The following is a 16,835-nucleotide window of genomic DNA, read 5'->3' on the forward strand; positions in this document are numbered from 1 at the left end:
CGATATGTCCACGTTCAGCCTGTTCCCTTTAGACGGATACTTCTGGAGATTTCACGTGGAAATCAACCATCCGAATACCAATAAACTGATGATGTGTTATGACACCAGCATGAGCACAGTCGTTAAACACGTATAGATGCAAATACACACGCTTTTTCTTCAGAACGTCTTTTCTTTATAACTTTCTATCTTCGACTCTTAATAAAAACAAAACCCTTTTCCAAAAAATATGTTTTCATAGATGGCGCCATTGATTTTAAGGTTAAACATTGTCTCTAAATCAATTGTATAAATATTTCGACTTAATCAAGTTGATTTTTTTTTGCTTTGTTCAGGGAACTTACATAGGTACGAACTGCACCTACAACATGGATATGTTCCAACTTTTCCCATTGGGCGGATACTTTTGGAAATTTCACGTGGAAGTCAATCATCCGAAGACCAATAATCTGGTGATGTGTTTCGACATGGACTTCAGTACGACCACTAAATACTAATACTAAAATAACCAACAACAATAAAAGCAATAAATATAAACACTGAACATCTCTCTAATTTACTAAAGAAAGAAGTCTGCAAATCACGGATTACATCGATCCAATTATTTTCCGATTCCCAGCAAACATTTAATTACCGCACACAGCCCGTATCCACCGATACGACTTTACTTCTCTTTTTGCGGTTTCGCCTATAAATAATCGATGTTAACACTTATAAGTTTACTCAAAAATAGTTGGGATCCGAAAACGAATGTCATTTAAAAGTGTTTCCATGGAATTAGAAGTTTTTACGATTTCATGTATAAATGTCACATTGACATATGTCATTTGAAGGTTATTATTTCCTTGGTACTGTATATTGAAGGTTCCTTTCTTTGGTGGTTTCATGTACAAATAACCTTAATTGATTTAAAATTGATCAATACAGGAATGATACGTCAATTGACTGAAACTCTAATAAACTTATTTGTTATCGAATATGTCATGTGTCAGACTAAAATTCGCAACTAAATGTCATTCTGACATATGTCACTTTAAAGTTTGATATACGAACATAATTGACATCTTGACATACGTCATTTAAAAGTTATTGTTCTTTTGAAACTTTATTTTGTTGTTTCGTGTATAAATAAGCTTAATTGATGTAACAACAATCAATATGGGAATGATACGTCAATTGATTCGAAACTCTAATAAACTTATTTAAAAAAAAATTATTGTCAAATTAAAATACAATGTCAACATGACATATGTCATATCAAAGTTTGATATACGATTATGAATGTCATACTGACATGTGTCAGTTTAAAGTTTGATATACGAACATAATTGATATAACGTCATTTAAAAGTTATTGTTTTCATGGAATTATAAATTTTATTCAAAAAGATGATATTTAGAGGTTAATATTATTTTTGTCGTTTCGTGTAAAAATAACCTTAATTGATGTAACAATCAATATGGTTACGTCAATCGATTCGAAATTTCAAAAAACTTATTTACAAATTTGACGTTTATTATCGAATACGTCATGATGTGTCAGTTTAAAATGTATATTCGGTATTAAATGTCACTCTGACATATGTTAAACTAACGTTTGATATACGAGAATAAATGTTATCCTAGCGTACGTCAGTTAAAAGTTATTGATTCCACAGAATCATAAATTTTATTCATTTTTTGTAAAAATAATTTCAGCTACAAATTGACACTCTTTTTGAAAATTTGGTTTTGGTTTTGTAAATAAATAACCTCATCTAAAAAGATGACGTTTATTATCGAATACGTCATGTGTAAAATTAAAATACAATGTCAACATGACATATGTCATATCAAAGTTTGATATACGATTATGAATGTCATACTGATATGTGTCCGTTTAAAGTTTGATATACGAACATAATTGACATAACGTCATTTAAAAGTTATTGTTTTCATAAAATTATAAATTTTATTCAAAAAGATGATATTTAGTGGTTAATATTCCTTTTGTTGTTTCGTGTAGAAATAACCTTAATTGATGTAACAATCAATATGGGAATGATACGTCAATCGATTAAAACTCTAATAAACTTATTTAAAAAAAACTTGATATTTATTATCGAATACGTCATGTGTCAAATTAAAATACAATGTCAACATGACATATGTCATATTAAAGTTTGATATACGATTATGAATGTCATACTGACATGTGTCAGTTTAAAGTTTGATATACGAACATAATTGACATAACGTCATTTAAAAGTTATTGTTTTCATGGAATTATAAATTTTATTCAAAAAGATGATATTTAGAGATTAATATTCCTTTTGTTGTTTCGTGTAAAAATAACATTAATTGATGTAACAATCAATATGGGAATGATACGTCAATCAATTGAAACTCTAATAAACTTATTTAAAAAAACTTGATGTTTATTATCAAATACGTCATGTGTCAAATTAAAATACAATGTCAACATGACATATGTCATATTAAAGTATGATATACGATTATGAATGTCATACTGACATGTGTCATTCACTGTTTCCATAGAAATCTAATTAAAGATTACTTGTTTTCAAACATAGATTCAATTCAATTCAACGGTAAATAGGATTAGTTTAAAATGTCCTGTCGAATGAAAGAGAGAAACAAATTGCATTTAATCCCCTTTTACACAAAAAAAAAACTAAGGAAATCAATTTGAAAACGTAATTAATAGAAACGTAGAATAAACAAACAAATGAATGGGCGAACAAAAAGCCTCCTAATGAATCTCCGTGCTATTTATTTCTTTTTGTTGTTGTTGTTGTACGTAAATGTATTTAAATTTCGTCATCGCTAGTTTAATTAAACTCGGATTAAGTCGATTTAATTCGATGCGCATTAATTTTTTTTGTTTCGTTCTTTGTCGGAGCGATTAAATCGACGGAAATAGGAAATGATGGGTAGGAACTATGAGACTGGGACACGGGACAGTGTCTATTCGATTACGTCCATTGAGACTTTGTGCGTCGAAATGCGAACCGTTTGCGGATTGACGACGATCGCGTTCGCGATGTTAACTTGTGGAGTCGACATTGGTCTGACGAAGAACGGAAAGGTCCAAAGATCCAAGTAACTTTCGTTTGACATTTCGTTTGATTGTTCATTTGTTTCGCAGCTCGTCGGGTATTTGGATAAATTCGAGGGCGTCTGTCCGGGCACCGAGAAACAGGTGAAGGGTGTCTTCAAGAACGTAAAGATTTACACGCTACCAACCGGACAGGTGGCAGTTGATTACGACATTCACTTCAAGGAGCAATTTCCGTCCAGCCTCACGGTAACTACAATTATCATTTCCATAGTAACGCAATCCAATTGGAATTTCATCATATTGGAAACGTCACACATAATGACATTTCATAAACGTCAAAATTTGTTTCTCATATTAAAGAGGTTAAATTAACGTTGTCAATAGTTACACAACATGGACGATATTATAATACGAAAGTCTCATCATCAGAGGGCGCTGTAATCTAATTTGTTAAATTCTCTTGTAGATTTTTCTAAAACTGTAATTTTATAACAATTTCACCGGATTATTGTATATTGAACTTAACTATTCATTATTTTCGATAAAAAATTAATTATTGATGTTTTTTTTTTTTTTGATGATTAGAGTGTTTGGAAAATACAGAAGTGCAGCTCTCGCGAGAACCCCGACTCGTGCATGCCCTTTTCCACCGTGAAGACACGTCAATTCTGCAGATTCCTGGTGAAGAGTAAAGCCACCGAGGCCTGGAGCGGATTCATCGATTGCATGCAACCGGATTTTCAGTGTCCCTTCAAAAAGGTACTTGTACTTCCTATTTTTTTTTTCTATTTTTTTTTGTTGTTGCTTCCAATCAATTTCTTTCAAACACAATTCTTTATTGTCTCAAGAGGGTTTACGTCGGCAAAAACTGCACGTACGACGCATCGCTCTTCTCGTTTTTCCCGTTGGACGGATTCTTCTGGAAGTTCCGAGTCGAAGTCTTTCATCCGAGGAGCAACGCCCTCATGATGTGCTTCAACGTGGACGGTGGAGTCACCACAAAATACTAATCAACGGAACGCCCGAGTAAAACTTCGTTCAGTAGTAAATAAAATTAATTAGATCGAAAAAATAAACTTCAAAACTTTCATTCGACGAGATGACGTTATCAATATTAAATGAAATCTCCGCTCACGTCCGACGTTTTTTTTTTTAATTAAAACGCAGAGAAGACAACAGAAACAAATCAAACAAAAGACAAACGTAAAGCGAAAGAGTAAAGAAAAATGAACGTCGAAGAAGAGCACTTGATTAAAGGTGGAAGCGCCGGGTTTCGTTTTTTTTTTTTAGAATTTAGTTTTTGTTTCTCTTTTGGTGCAGTGAAAACGGAATAATGAGTTTCCAAGAAAAAATTCGGATTAAGAGTTTCGCTTTTCGTATAGAAAGATAGAGAGAGAATTTAATACGTGGGTTTTCTGGATCGATTTCATAGAGAGTGAGCGAGTCTCTCTTATGTTTAATAATGTCGCGCGATTCTCCACAGCAAGAGACGATCCGCAAATTGCGTTCTTGAAATAAATTTAAACTGAAAAAGTTCACGTTAAAAAGTTCGCTTCGTTTCAAAGAAAATCTAAAACTAAAAAACAAAAATTTACTTTAAACAACTTGACAAAATGAAAAATTGATAACAAATGACATTTTGAGAAACAATTGTTTTTTTTTTTTGGTTTGTCGTGGTTGGCTAAAGTCACAATAATTAAAACAATTGCGGAAGTAGAAACAAACGAATATAGAATGTCATACAGTGTGCGTTATTAAAAGACAAATGAAAAAAAGACAAAATAAATTACGTGTTTGACGACAACGTTAAAACGTTAAACGTTAAAGTTCAATTGAAAATGACTTATAAGGTTACTGACGCGTGTTTTATCAACGTCATGACAACGATTAAAACAATCGCCTGATCACAGCGGTTCTAAAACGTTAAAACAATTGTTATGAGGTTATGTAAAACGTCATGAATGAGTCAGCTGCAAAACGAAAGCGCTAAACGCAATCATTATTAGTGCACTATACATTAGTGAGTGTTGTTGATAAGAAATCAATTAAAATAAGGCGATTACCAAAAGAATTTGAACGCAAATTACAGCCAAATTATGCAGCTTTCAGATCTATTCTATCTATTACAGTTTCCGAGAAAATCAATAAATCGTGGAAAAAAAAACTTGCAATTTTCTAGTGTTAATTTTACATATTTACAACTGTAAATTACATCCATATTCAATTTACAAAATAATAACGCAAAATATATTTAAATTACAAATTTTGCAACGTTTTTATTAAATCCAATTATGTACTCGATTGCATTTGTATTAGTTTACGCATTTATTTTATTTTAATTATTTTTGCATCCGAGAGTAAAATGATATTTTACATGAAAAAAAAATGTAAAAGTATTAAATGAAATATTGATATGATGTAGTGGAAGGGAAAATAATGCAAAATGAACGTCGAAAAAATAAAACACGCAAAACCACTCGAAACGTACATGAAGTTAATTAATTGAATCAAATAATTAATCAAGTAATTTGAGCACACACAAAAAAAAAACATTTGCAATTGTTTCATATCATAAACGCAAGCATATTATATAAAACATTACCATAACAACAAATATAATATGGCGACAAAATCTGTTTTCAATTGTTACATGTTCTGTATTTGTGTAGGAATGGTGGTGGATGCGCCGGGGCTCGTATATTATAAAACATCACCATAACAACCACTCAAATATGGCGGTTTAATTTCAATTGTTTCATTTATACGAATTTTAATAATTTACGCTTTCGTTTTTTTGTTTTTGCTTTCATATTTGGAATGGAAAAGTCGCGGCTCAAAATATTGGGCGCAGCAGTAGATAAAAAAAAACGGACAGAAACGTACAGTTAATTAATTAAAATAATTAATTACGCAATTTCCAAATGAATTATTTATGTTTCGCAAATAACTGAAACATTCATATTCATTTTAATCGAAATTATATATATGCAATTAACGTTTGCAAATTTTACTGATTTATCTGTAAACTTCAATTGCACGTATTTTTTGATTATTACGTAATTATTAATAATCAACGATGAAAATATTTGTAGATTTGTTTAATTATAAACAATTTATGACATTTTTCATTTGTTACTATTTCCAAAGCTACATTGTTTTTTTTTCTGGTAAATTTTGTCTTTAGATAACCAATCAAACAAAGTCAACATTCGTTTGTTTCTAAAACGTCAAGATTTGACATCCGTTAAAATTTTACTAGAAACAAATGCAAAATGTTGCCGCCTGTCACAACTAAATTGATTTTCCTTTCAAAATTTTGTTTTCAGACAAACAAAGAAAACACTCGTCTGTTTGTAAAAATGTCAAGATATGACACTATCAGATGTCATATTTTTTGTTTTTATTAATATTTTCATGGATACTTAGATACCGTTTTTCATTTGTCTACAATCTAATTTTTTTTGTTCGTTTTCTTGTTTTAAATTTAGAAAAAAATAAATAAATGAAAATAATAAAACAAAGGAAAATGTAGCAGCTTTCTCGATGATAATTCAAAAATATAATAACCTCAAATATTTAACCGCATTAAATCATCGCAGACGTAGAGATGAGCGCACATACTAGTAGTATTAGTTCACGTTCTAGGGGATAAAAAGATACGAGGAAAGAAAGAAAATGTATAAATAATCCCTGTCTCCTTATTAATTTATATGTATTTCCATCCCCATTTCATTCACTTTTTTTTTCATCTTTGCAATATATTTTCGTTACTTCTCTCCTCCGTGTTATATTACGTGTGTTTCGAAATACGCGCGCATAAATCTAAAAAAAAGAGAAGACGCGCGATGGATTTTTTTTTGTTTTATGTGACGGGTGGACGCGCATAAAACATACGAGGATTATGATGGGAAAAAAAGAGAGCCAACTAGAATATGCGAGAAGGAGGCGAAAACAACATGCTAAATGGATTATCTTAATCTCAGGGTTCGTGAACCTGAACGAACACGAAAATAGAAGAGAGAGAGAATGAAAACATAAATTTAATAAAAAGAATGTAGGCAGGTGGATGAAACAGGTAATAAATTATGCAATAAATGAGGGTTGTAGTATTAGCTCCATCTTCCGTTATTTTCTCGCAACGCTTTAAAATTTTTGTTATTTAGTGTTATTTAAATAATAGCTCCATCTTTCGGTGTTTACTCGTAACAATAGAAGATCGGGCGTTTTCGTGACCATATAAGGATTGTTTTAATGTGCAACAGCTGCGTTGTCATGACGACATGTGTTTGTTACCATATAAGGCGATTTTTTTAAACAACCTCTCTCGAGTGTGCAAACAACATATTAGTATTTTAAATGTTGGTATGACTGAAATAACTAATTGCTTAATTACATCACACTATAACATTTTAAGTTGGTCATATGTAAAGTTACGACATCTAATGACAATGACAGTTCGAATAACCTAAAAATAAACGTAAGTCCTTGCAATCACGTTTCAACTTAAAACAATTTCTCTGTTCTAGTTTTTATATTTTTATTTTTTTGCTGCAACAATGAATCGATCATCGTTGCGGTTACTCTGTCTGCGGCGCGAAAGGGGGTGGATGAAATGAGAGTAGAAAGGGGGGAAAATGAGAGAGAGAGAGGAAGAGACGGCGGTTGCAGCTGGGGTGTGGTCGACGCTCGGGGGGCTTTTCGAAATCCTGACGTCACTTCCGACTTTCGTTCACTTTTTTTCCCCTATTCTTTTGTTCGTCTTCCGCAGACAACAGATTGCCACAGCTTGCTCTAACTTTCATTTGAAACAAAAAAAAATAGACGACTAACACATCTCATCTAGTAGTCATAGTAACGAAATGAGAATACGCACTAATTAATAATCGTTACAAAAAATGGTGGATGCGCAGGGAATATATCACAACACATCACCATAACAACCACGAAAATTAATGTAACAATAGGATATTGTACTTTTTTAGGTTTAAAGTGAAATTATCATAGATATAAGTTGCGTTTTATGTTTGAAATTCGCATATTTAATCAAATATTATTTATATATTTTAATTACGTTATTTTAATTTCGATAATTTCATCAACAAACAATGCACACGCGTATGAAAAAAAAAAAACGTAAATTTGTACGCAAATTTACGTTTTGAAATGCAAAAAAAAAATGCACAGCACTCACATCAAATTATGTAAAAAAAACTTTAAAAACGATATGGTTTCTTAATGAATTGAACTAATTTGAAACTTTCATGTTGGATATGTTAATTAATTATAATAGCTGGAATTATTAAAAAAAAAATGTTAATTCCTGTTATTTTTCTAAGGTTTACCTAACCTCATTCACCCTAACCTAAGACTTTATGAAACTAAGTTTACACGTTAACCCCTAACGACATATCGGCGGATATATCCGCCCTATTCTCTGCATTTGCAGTTTAGCAACAATGCGTTGAGCGACCTTGTCCACAAAGGGTTGACTTAAGACTAATCTAAAATTAACATACGTTACCTCACTTATGTTAACCTAAAACTATATAGAACTCAGAAGAATTAAATTAAATCTTTTAGAAAATGTCTAAAATTTACTTAATCTAACTTGGATATTTTAATTAAACTTTATTTAAATCTAATCTTAAGTTACCTAACCTCACTCAACCTAACCTAAAAGTAAATAAAACTTAGAATATTGTACTTTTTTTTTAGGTTCAAAGTGAAATTATCATAGATATTAATTGCGTTTTATGTTTCAAATTCGCATATTTAATCAAATATTATTTATATATTCTAATTAAGTTATTTTAATTTCAATAATTTCATCAACAAACAAAGCACACGCTTATGAAAAAAAAAACATACTAATTTAATTGAAATGCAAAAAAAAATGCACAGCACTCACATCAAATTATGTATCAAATTTTTGAGAAACAAAAACTTTCCAATTTTTCTATAGAAATTGTCATTAAAACGAAAACTACAATTTGTTATTTCCCTAAAAAAAAAATGAAAAATACGAATTCCTTTTTTAATTAGTTTCTTATTTGCTTTACATCGATGAAAAAAAAAACAAAAGTTGCATACGTGTTATTGTTTCACACACAAGTTTTAATTATGCAGCTGAAAAACAAACACGCCGCCTCCGCCGTCGAGTAATAACAATGAAACAAAAACAAAGGGTGAATCGACCAGAATTTTTCTTTCGTGAATAAACAAAATGGAAACTCGTTTTTGTTACTAAATGTCGCATAAAAAAAACACACTCCATGGCAACCGAAAACAAATGTAACTCGATGGAAGCTCACTCATAATAGTGTTTTGCACCATGGAAACAACAACAACAAAAAAACAAACGCAATAAACGTTCGATTGTCAACTTTTAAATGTTGTTACTGTTTGCATTAATTTGCAAGTATCGATTTTGTTTTCAAATTTAAATCCATGCTTTACACGTGTCGAAACGAATTGGAAACCTTTTGTTTATTTTCATCATGTGCAGTTTTTTTTTCCCCAATGCGAAAACATTTATTTATTTATTTATTTACACTTTATAATAATAAATAAGTATCAATATTTAAATTTTTATTACTATAAATGGTATTGTTTTTTTATGTCTTTTGTAGATTCGTTCAAGATTTTGGTATATTGATTCAAAATTGTTGCTTTTCACAATGAAAAAAAAGTAAGACAAAAATTGAAATTATTCAAAAGTTTTGGACATAAAATTTGCTAAAATAATACAAAATTGTTGCATATTTTCATAATGCATAAAAGTAAGACAAAAATTGAAATTATTCAAAGGTTTTGGACATAAAATGTGGTAAAATAATATAAAATTGTTGCTTTTCACAATAAAAAAAAAGTAAGACAAAAATTGAAATTATTCAAAAGTTTTGGATATAAAATTTGCTAAAATAATAAAAAAATTGTTGCATATTTTCATAATGCATAAAAGTAAGACAAAAATTGAAATTATTCAAAGGTTTTGGACATAAAATGTGGTAAAATAATATAAAATTGTTGCTTTCTACAATGAAAAAAAAAGTAAGACAAAAATTGAATTATTCAAAAGTTTTGGAATAAAATTTGCTAAAATAATAAAAAAATTGTTGCATATTTTCATAATGCATAAAAGTAAGACAAAATTGAAATTATTCAAAGATTTTGGATATAAAAATGTGGTAAAATAATATAAAATTGTTGCTTTTCACAATGAAAAAAAAAATAAGACAAAAATTGAAATTCAAGTACTTTAGACATAAAAGTGGGAACTCATTTTTGTTACAGTTAGAGTATGCACTAAATGTCACAAAAAAAACACACTCCATGGCAACCGAAAACAAATGTAACTCGTTGGAAGCTCACTCATAATAGTGTTTTGCACCATGGAAACAACAACAACAACAACAAAACAAACGCAATAAACGTTCGATTGTCAACTTTTAAATGTTGTTACTGTTTGCATTAATTTGCAAGTATCGATTTTGTTTTCAAATTTAAATCCATGCTTTACACGTGTCGAAACGAATTGAAAACCGTTTGTTTATTTTCATCATGTGCAGTTTTTTTTTCCCCAATGCAAAAACAATTTTAATTAAAATTTGCAAATTCGCAATATTAGAACCGAAATATCGATCGGATAGGTAATTTCATTTAATTTGCGGGTTTCATCAACAATTTTCATTTGATATCACGATGAAATACAGCAACATGAGCGAGATTCGCCCTTGACCTACGTGTGTTGTAATTATCAAAATTTCACTATGGCAACATTAAAATGATTACTAAAATGATTTATGCGCCGGGTTAATATTACATTACATAACACATTACCATAACAACCAATAAAATGAATACGTCAAAATGTAACCTAAATAGGTGATGTAACAAATCGTTGCTATGGTAAATAAACAATTTGAATTGAACATAACCTGAATTTACAATTATTTTTATTTTATAGAAGTGTCATAATCGTTAGGTCATAATCGTCCGTGGCTATTGCGATGATGGATGGGAAAATTGGGGGCGCAATTGAATGCGACGTACGATGAATCACCTGCGCAGTATTAATCATCGCAATTTTGATTTGATTTGCGAAAATAAATTTAAAAGAAGACCAAAAAAAAAATTGCCAATTTATTGCACAGAGTCAAGAAAAAAAAAACATGGAATGAAAAGTTTTGATTTGAACTGCAGCGAATGAATGCGACAGAAAAATAAGGAAGTTTTATATATGTATATATTTAGGGGAAATAGAGGTGCTTTTTGAATGGTCGCAAAACTGGAGATGAAATCGAATTATCTTCGTCGCCAGTTTATCGCGTTAACCGAACTCCCGATGTTCGCTTTATGAGGCATAATATGAAGCGGCGGATAAGTCGAGCGCACATAACTAGCCGTTAATGAACAAAAACCACCAACTAGAACGCAAACTGCAGACTACATGCAACACAGTATCTGCAGTATAAGGTAATTGCATCGAAATTTCCATCGATTACATCACGAATGAACACGTTACGGATGCGCACTATAGACTAAAACTATCCATCTTCAAATCAAGTTATTACAACTAGTTTTTTTTTAAAGTATATAGTATACATTACAGACACAGATTTAATAGATTTTTATGACGCAACCGACGCCACAATGTATCAACCGAAACTTGTTGACATCTCCTGTCAATATACATTTCTTGACATCTGTCATATAATGAAGAAACCGTAATATATTAACGTAAACAAAAACTTATTGACATTTCCTATCAATATTAATTTCTTGATATCTGTCACTTATGCATAACCTAACTCATATACAGTATCAGTAGTATCTGTAGTATAAGGTAATTGCATCGAAATTTCCATCGATTACATCACGAATGAACACGTTACGGATGCGCACTATAGACTAAAACTATCCATCTTCAAATCTAGTTATTACAACTAGTGTTTTTTTTAAGTATATAGTATGCATTACAGACACAGATTTAATGGATTTTTATGACGCAAACATAACATAAAAAGTTGTTAGATGCAGACTAAATTAAAATCAATGATAAAAGTCGTAAAAGTAGCGTTACCATGTTTATAAATCGACATTTCCAAACAAAAAACTGTAACTTTTATGACATTCGGTAGCTATTAATCCAGTGGTTTTCAAACTTTATGTTCTGTTTTTCTACTTTTGCCCATCATTATTGTATTTAATTAATAATGAAATGTCATTGTTATTAAATTATGATTATGATTTTGTTTCAGTTTCAGTTGAAACAAAGACAAACTTTTGCAGCTGCAAAGATAACAATGACACACCTATGCGAAACACCTGCAAAGATATAAAAATATTGTGTATATGGAAAATGTATCGAAATACAAACACGATGTATCAACCGAAACTTGTTGTCATCTCCTCTCAATATAACTTTTTTGACATCTGTCACTTTGTATAAGTTAACTCATATATTGAAAAAGAAAAATGCGATATATTAACCTAAACAAAAACTTATTGACATCTCCTGTCAATATTAATTTCTTGATATATGTCACTTATGCATAACCTAACTCATATACAGTATCAGTTGTATCTGTAGTATAAGGTAATTGCATCGAAATTTCAATCAAATCAAGCTTCAAATCAAGCTAATATAACTAATTTCTTAAAAGTATATAGTATGCATTACAGACATAGATTTAATGGATTTTTATGACGCAAACATAACATAAAAGGTTGTTAGATACGCGTGTCTGCAGACTAAATTAAAATCAATGATAAAAGTCGTAAAAGTAGCGTTACCATGTTTATAAATCGACATTACGAAACAAAAACTGTAACTTTTATGACATTTGGTAGCCCTTAACCCAGTGGTATTCAACCTTTGTGTTGTGTCTTTTTATTGTTATCAAATTATGATTGGTTTTGTTTAAATTTCAGTTGAAACAAAAACAAACTTTTGCAGCTGCAAAGATAACAAAGACGCACCTGTGCGAAACACCTGCAAAGATAACAATGACGCACATGTGCAAAACACCTGCAAAGATAACAAAGACGCACCTGTGCAAAACACCTGCAAAGATATAAAAATATTGTGTATATGGAACATGTATCGAAATACAAACACAATGTATCAAACGAAACTTGTTGACATCTCCTGTCAATATACATTTTTTGACATCTGTCACTTTGCATAAGTTAACTTAAATATTGAAAAAGAAAAACCCGCGATATATTAACCTAAACAAAAACTTATTGACATCTCCTGTCAATATTCATTTCTTGACATCCGTCACTTATGCATAACCTAACGTTACGGATGCGCACTATTGACTAAAACTATCCATCTTCAAATCAAGTTATTAGAACTAGTGTTTTTTTAAGTATACAGTATGCATTACAGACACAGATTTAATAGATTTTTATGACGCAAATGTAACATAAAAAGTTGTTAGATGCGTTTGTCTGCAGACTAAATTAAAATCAATAATAAAAGTCGTAAAAGTAGCGTTACCATGTTAATAAATCGCCATTTTGAAACAAAACAGAAAAAAACTGTAACTTTTATGACATACGATAGTCATTAATTTCCAAACTTTATGTTGTGTCTTTCTACTTTTACCAATTCGTATTCCATTCAATTAATAATTAAATTTTATTGTTATTAAATTATGATTGATTTTGTTTCAGTTTCAGTTGAAACAAAGATAAACTTTTGCAGCTGCAAAGATAACAATGCCGCACCTGTGCGAAACACCTGCAAAGATAAGAGAACACCTGCGTTTTAGTTGCAAAGATAATAACAACTGCGTTAACAACAATTTAGGCGAAAACACCCGATCTACGACGCGATGAATCATCTGCAACTGCGGATCTCAAACGTTATAACAATTGGTATTTGGACCACAAAATTGAGTGCGTTTTTCGCATCTGCAATAATTGATTAGAAATCAATACAAATTAACTTATATAATTCAACATTAGGAAATATAATGCAGGTGTTTCTATAGCAACGAATTGTTTAACAAAACAAAAACAACAATGAAATTATACGTGTTCTAAAAATTCAAAACTTCCTCTAGTTGAAACAGAAACAATTTCCAAAGTTTTTACTAGTCACGTAATCAAGTATTAAGTATGCAACACTTTGCACGCGAGATTAAGAAGGAAAGAGGAATTTTCCTCTTTTTTTGTTTGTTTGAAACAATCCAATTAGGCAACTTAATCAACTCAAAGTTGAAATTTAATCTGTCGCATCGTGTTACTTGGATATTCAATTAAATATAATAGAAACTTATAAAAGATAATTTAAAAGTTAATTAATTATAATTAAAAACTATATAACTTTAAATTATATCAAATTAAATCAAATTAATTTGTTAATATGGTTTTTTACGAGTAAATTTACATGATAATAAGATAATAATAATCTTATTGGATTCGATCAATGTAGCCATGAACATGTTTCTTCTTTTTTTTTTGGAAAATCTTTAATGAAGGCTGGGAAAGCTTCGCAGATGTTTTTTTTTGAAACAATGAGAAAACCGATCCGAGGAAAGAAAAACAAGGATTTTCCTCGCCGCAGGCGATGCGGTTAAATCGCAAAATGATAGGCAGAGAAGGAGATATTTATTGGACAAACATCGCACGATTTTCCACGTCTCCGACGACGACGACGAACATCGCAAATGTTTGAGTGCGTCGTTATTTCTGCTCTCCGGTTTCATTTAATAATAAAAAAAAGAAAAGAAAATAATAAACTCTCTATCTCTCCTCAATCGCTTACAACTTCCGCACGAAACGAAACATAAAAGAGGGATGAAAGTGCTCTTACGTCCCACGATCTTTATATATACTCGATATAAAAATATTGTGTATATCGAATATGTATCGCAATACAAACACGATGTATCAACCGGAACTTGTTGACGTCTCCTGTCAATATACATTTCTTGACATCTGTCACTGATGCATAACCTAACTCATATAATGAAAATCAAAACGCGATATGTTAACATAAAAAAAAACTTTGACATCTGTTGTCAATATTCATTTTTGACATCTGTCACTTATGTATAAGCTAACTCATATAATGAAGAAAAACGCGATTCATTAACCTAAATAAATACTTATTAACACCTCCTGTCAATATTCATTTCTTGACATCTGTCACTTTCCATAAGCTATCTCATATAATGAAATTAAATACACGATATATTAACATAAACCCAAACTTGTTGACATCTCTTGAAAATATCAATTTCTTGACATCTCTCACTTATGCAAAAGGTAACTCATGTAATGAAAAGAAAACCGCGATCTATTAACGTAAACAATAACTTATTGACAGCTCCTGTCAATATTCATTTCTTGACATCTGTCACTTTGCATAAGTTATCTGATATGAAAAAAAAAACACGATATATTAACATAGACCCAAATTTGTTGACATCTCTTGAAAATATAAATTTCTTGACATCTCTCACTTATGCAAAAGGTAACTCATATAATAAAGAAAAAGGCGATATTTTAACGTAAACAATAATTTATTGACATCTGTCAATATTCATTTTTTGACATCTGTCACTTTGCATAAGTTATCTGATATATAAAAAAATACACGATATAGTAACATAAACCCAAACTTATTGACATCTCTTGAAAATATCAATTTCTTGACAACTCTCACTTATGTATAAACTAACTCATGTAATGAAAAGAAAAACGCGATCTATTAACGTAAACAAAAACTTATTGACAGCTCCTGTCAATATTCATTTCTTTACATCTGTCACTTATTCATAAGCTACCTCATATAATGCATAAAATAATTATAACCAAATTAAATTTATTGACATCTGTCAATATACATTTCTTGTCAACCTATAACCTCATAAAAATGTGACAAATTTAATAACATAACCTTTCTCACTTCAATAAATTATAAACTCATTAGTTAAGTCAAAATCAATTCAAATTAATGCGCCAACTCTGATATTACATCAAAAAAAAAACTTTTCAATATCGTTAATAACCCATTCAAGAGAAAAGTTTCCAATTTTTTCCGACCACAAATGAATGCGGCAATTTCAATTTTATCGCCCCGATTTGAAAGCCTCCACGGAACATTCGTTTCCCTCATTTTCTAAGCTTTCGCCTCGAACGCCTATTTCAGTGACGCATATCGAAAAATTGAGGATCGAAGGGATGGAAGAAAGAAAGAATGAGAGAATTTCTCGTTCGTTTTTTTTTTCTTCCATTTTTTTTCATTCCCTTCGAGCGCTTTTGTGCGGATATTGCAAATGGAGCGAACGATAACGGAGGAGAACCAAACAAGGGAATGAAAAAAAAAAGAAAAGAAAAGAAAAATGAAGATGCGGAAGAATCGCGCAAGATGTGCCCAGAGCATTTTTAGGTCAATTGAAAAACCAAGGCCATGCATTATTTGCTTTCTCTAAAACACTCTCGCGTTGTCTTCCTCTTCCATCGAAATTGGATTGCTGGATGAGGAAGAACAACAAAAAAAAAATGGTAAAACAATGTACACGTGAAGGAAAGAGAATAGGAAATAACAATTGAAGAGGATGGGTTACTGCTGCAGAAGAATGGAAAAGGTGGATAGGGGAGAATATTTCAATTACTTTGAACAAAACGACGAACTCAATATCTTCTACCCTTTTCTTTCCAACGAACGAAATTAACACACACTGTCACTATAGTAATTAATAAACAAAAGTTAATATTACATTAATTTCCATAGCAATTAATAAACAAAGTAATAA

At 30.6% G+C, this 16,835-nt stretch overlaps 1 protein-coding gene across 1 annotated transcript in view; it reads left to right on the forward strand.

The window, feature by feature from the left end:
* Window positions 1-497, forward strand: part of LOC108562165 — a 1,053-nt gene extending 556 nt beyond the window's left edge. The window contains exon 2 of the mRNA XM_017920397.1: window positions 336-497. Within this exon, the coding sequence (XP_017775886.1) occupies window positions 336-497 (162 nt within the window). The remainder of the gene's footprint in view (window positions 1-335) is intronic.
* Window positions 498-16,835: the final 16,338 nt, after the last annotated feature.

The sequence above is a fragment of the Nicrophorus vespilloides genome, unplaced genomic scaffold (genome assembly GCF_001412225.1).
Source record: "Nicrophorus vespilloides isolate i.1.1-1 unplaced genomic scaffold, Nicve_v1.0, whole genome shotgun sequence".
Lineage (NCBI taxonomy): Eukaryota > Metazoa > Arthropoda > Insecta > Coleoptera > Silphidae > Nicrophorus > Nicrophorus vespilloides.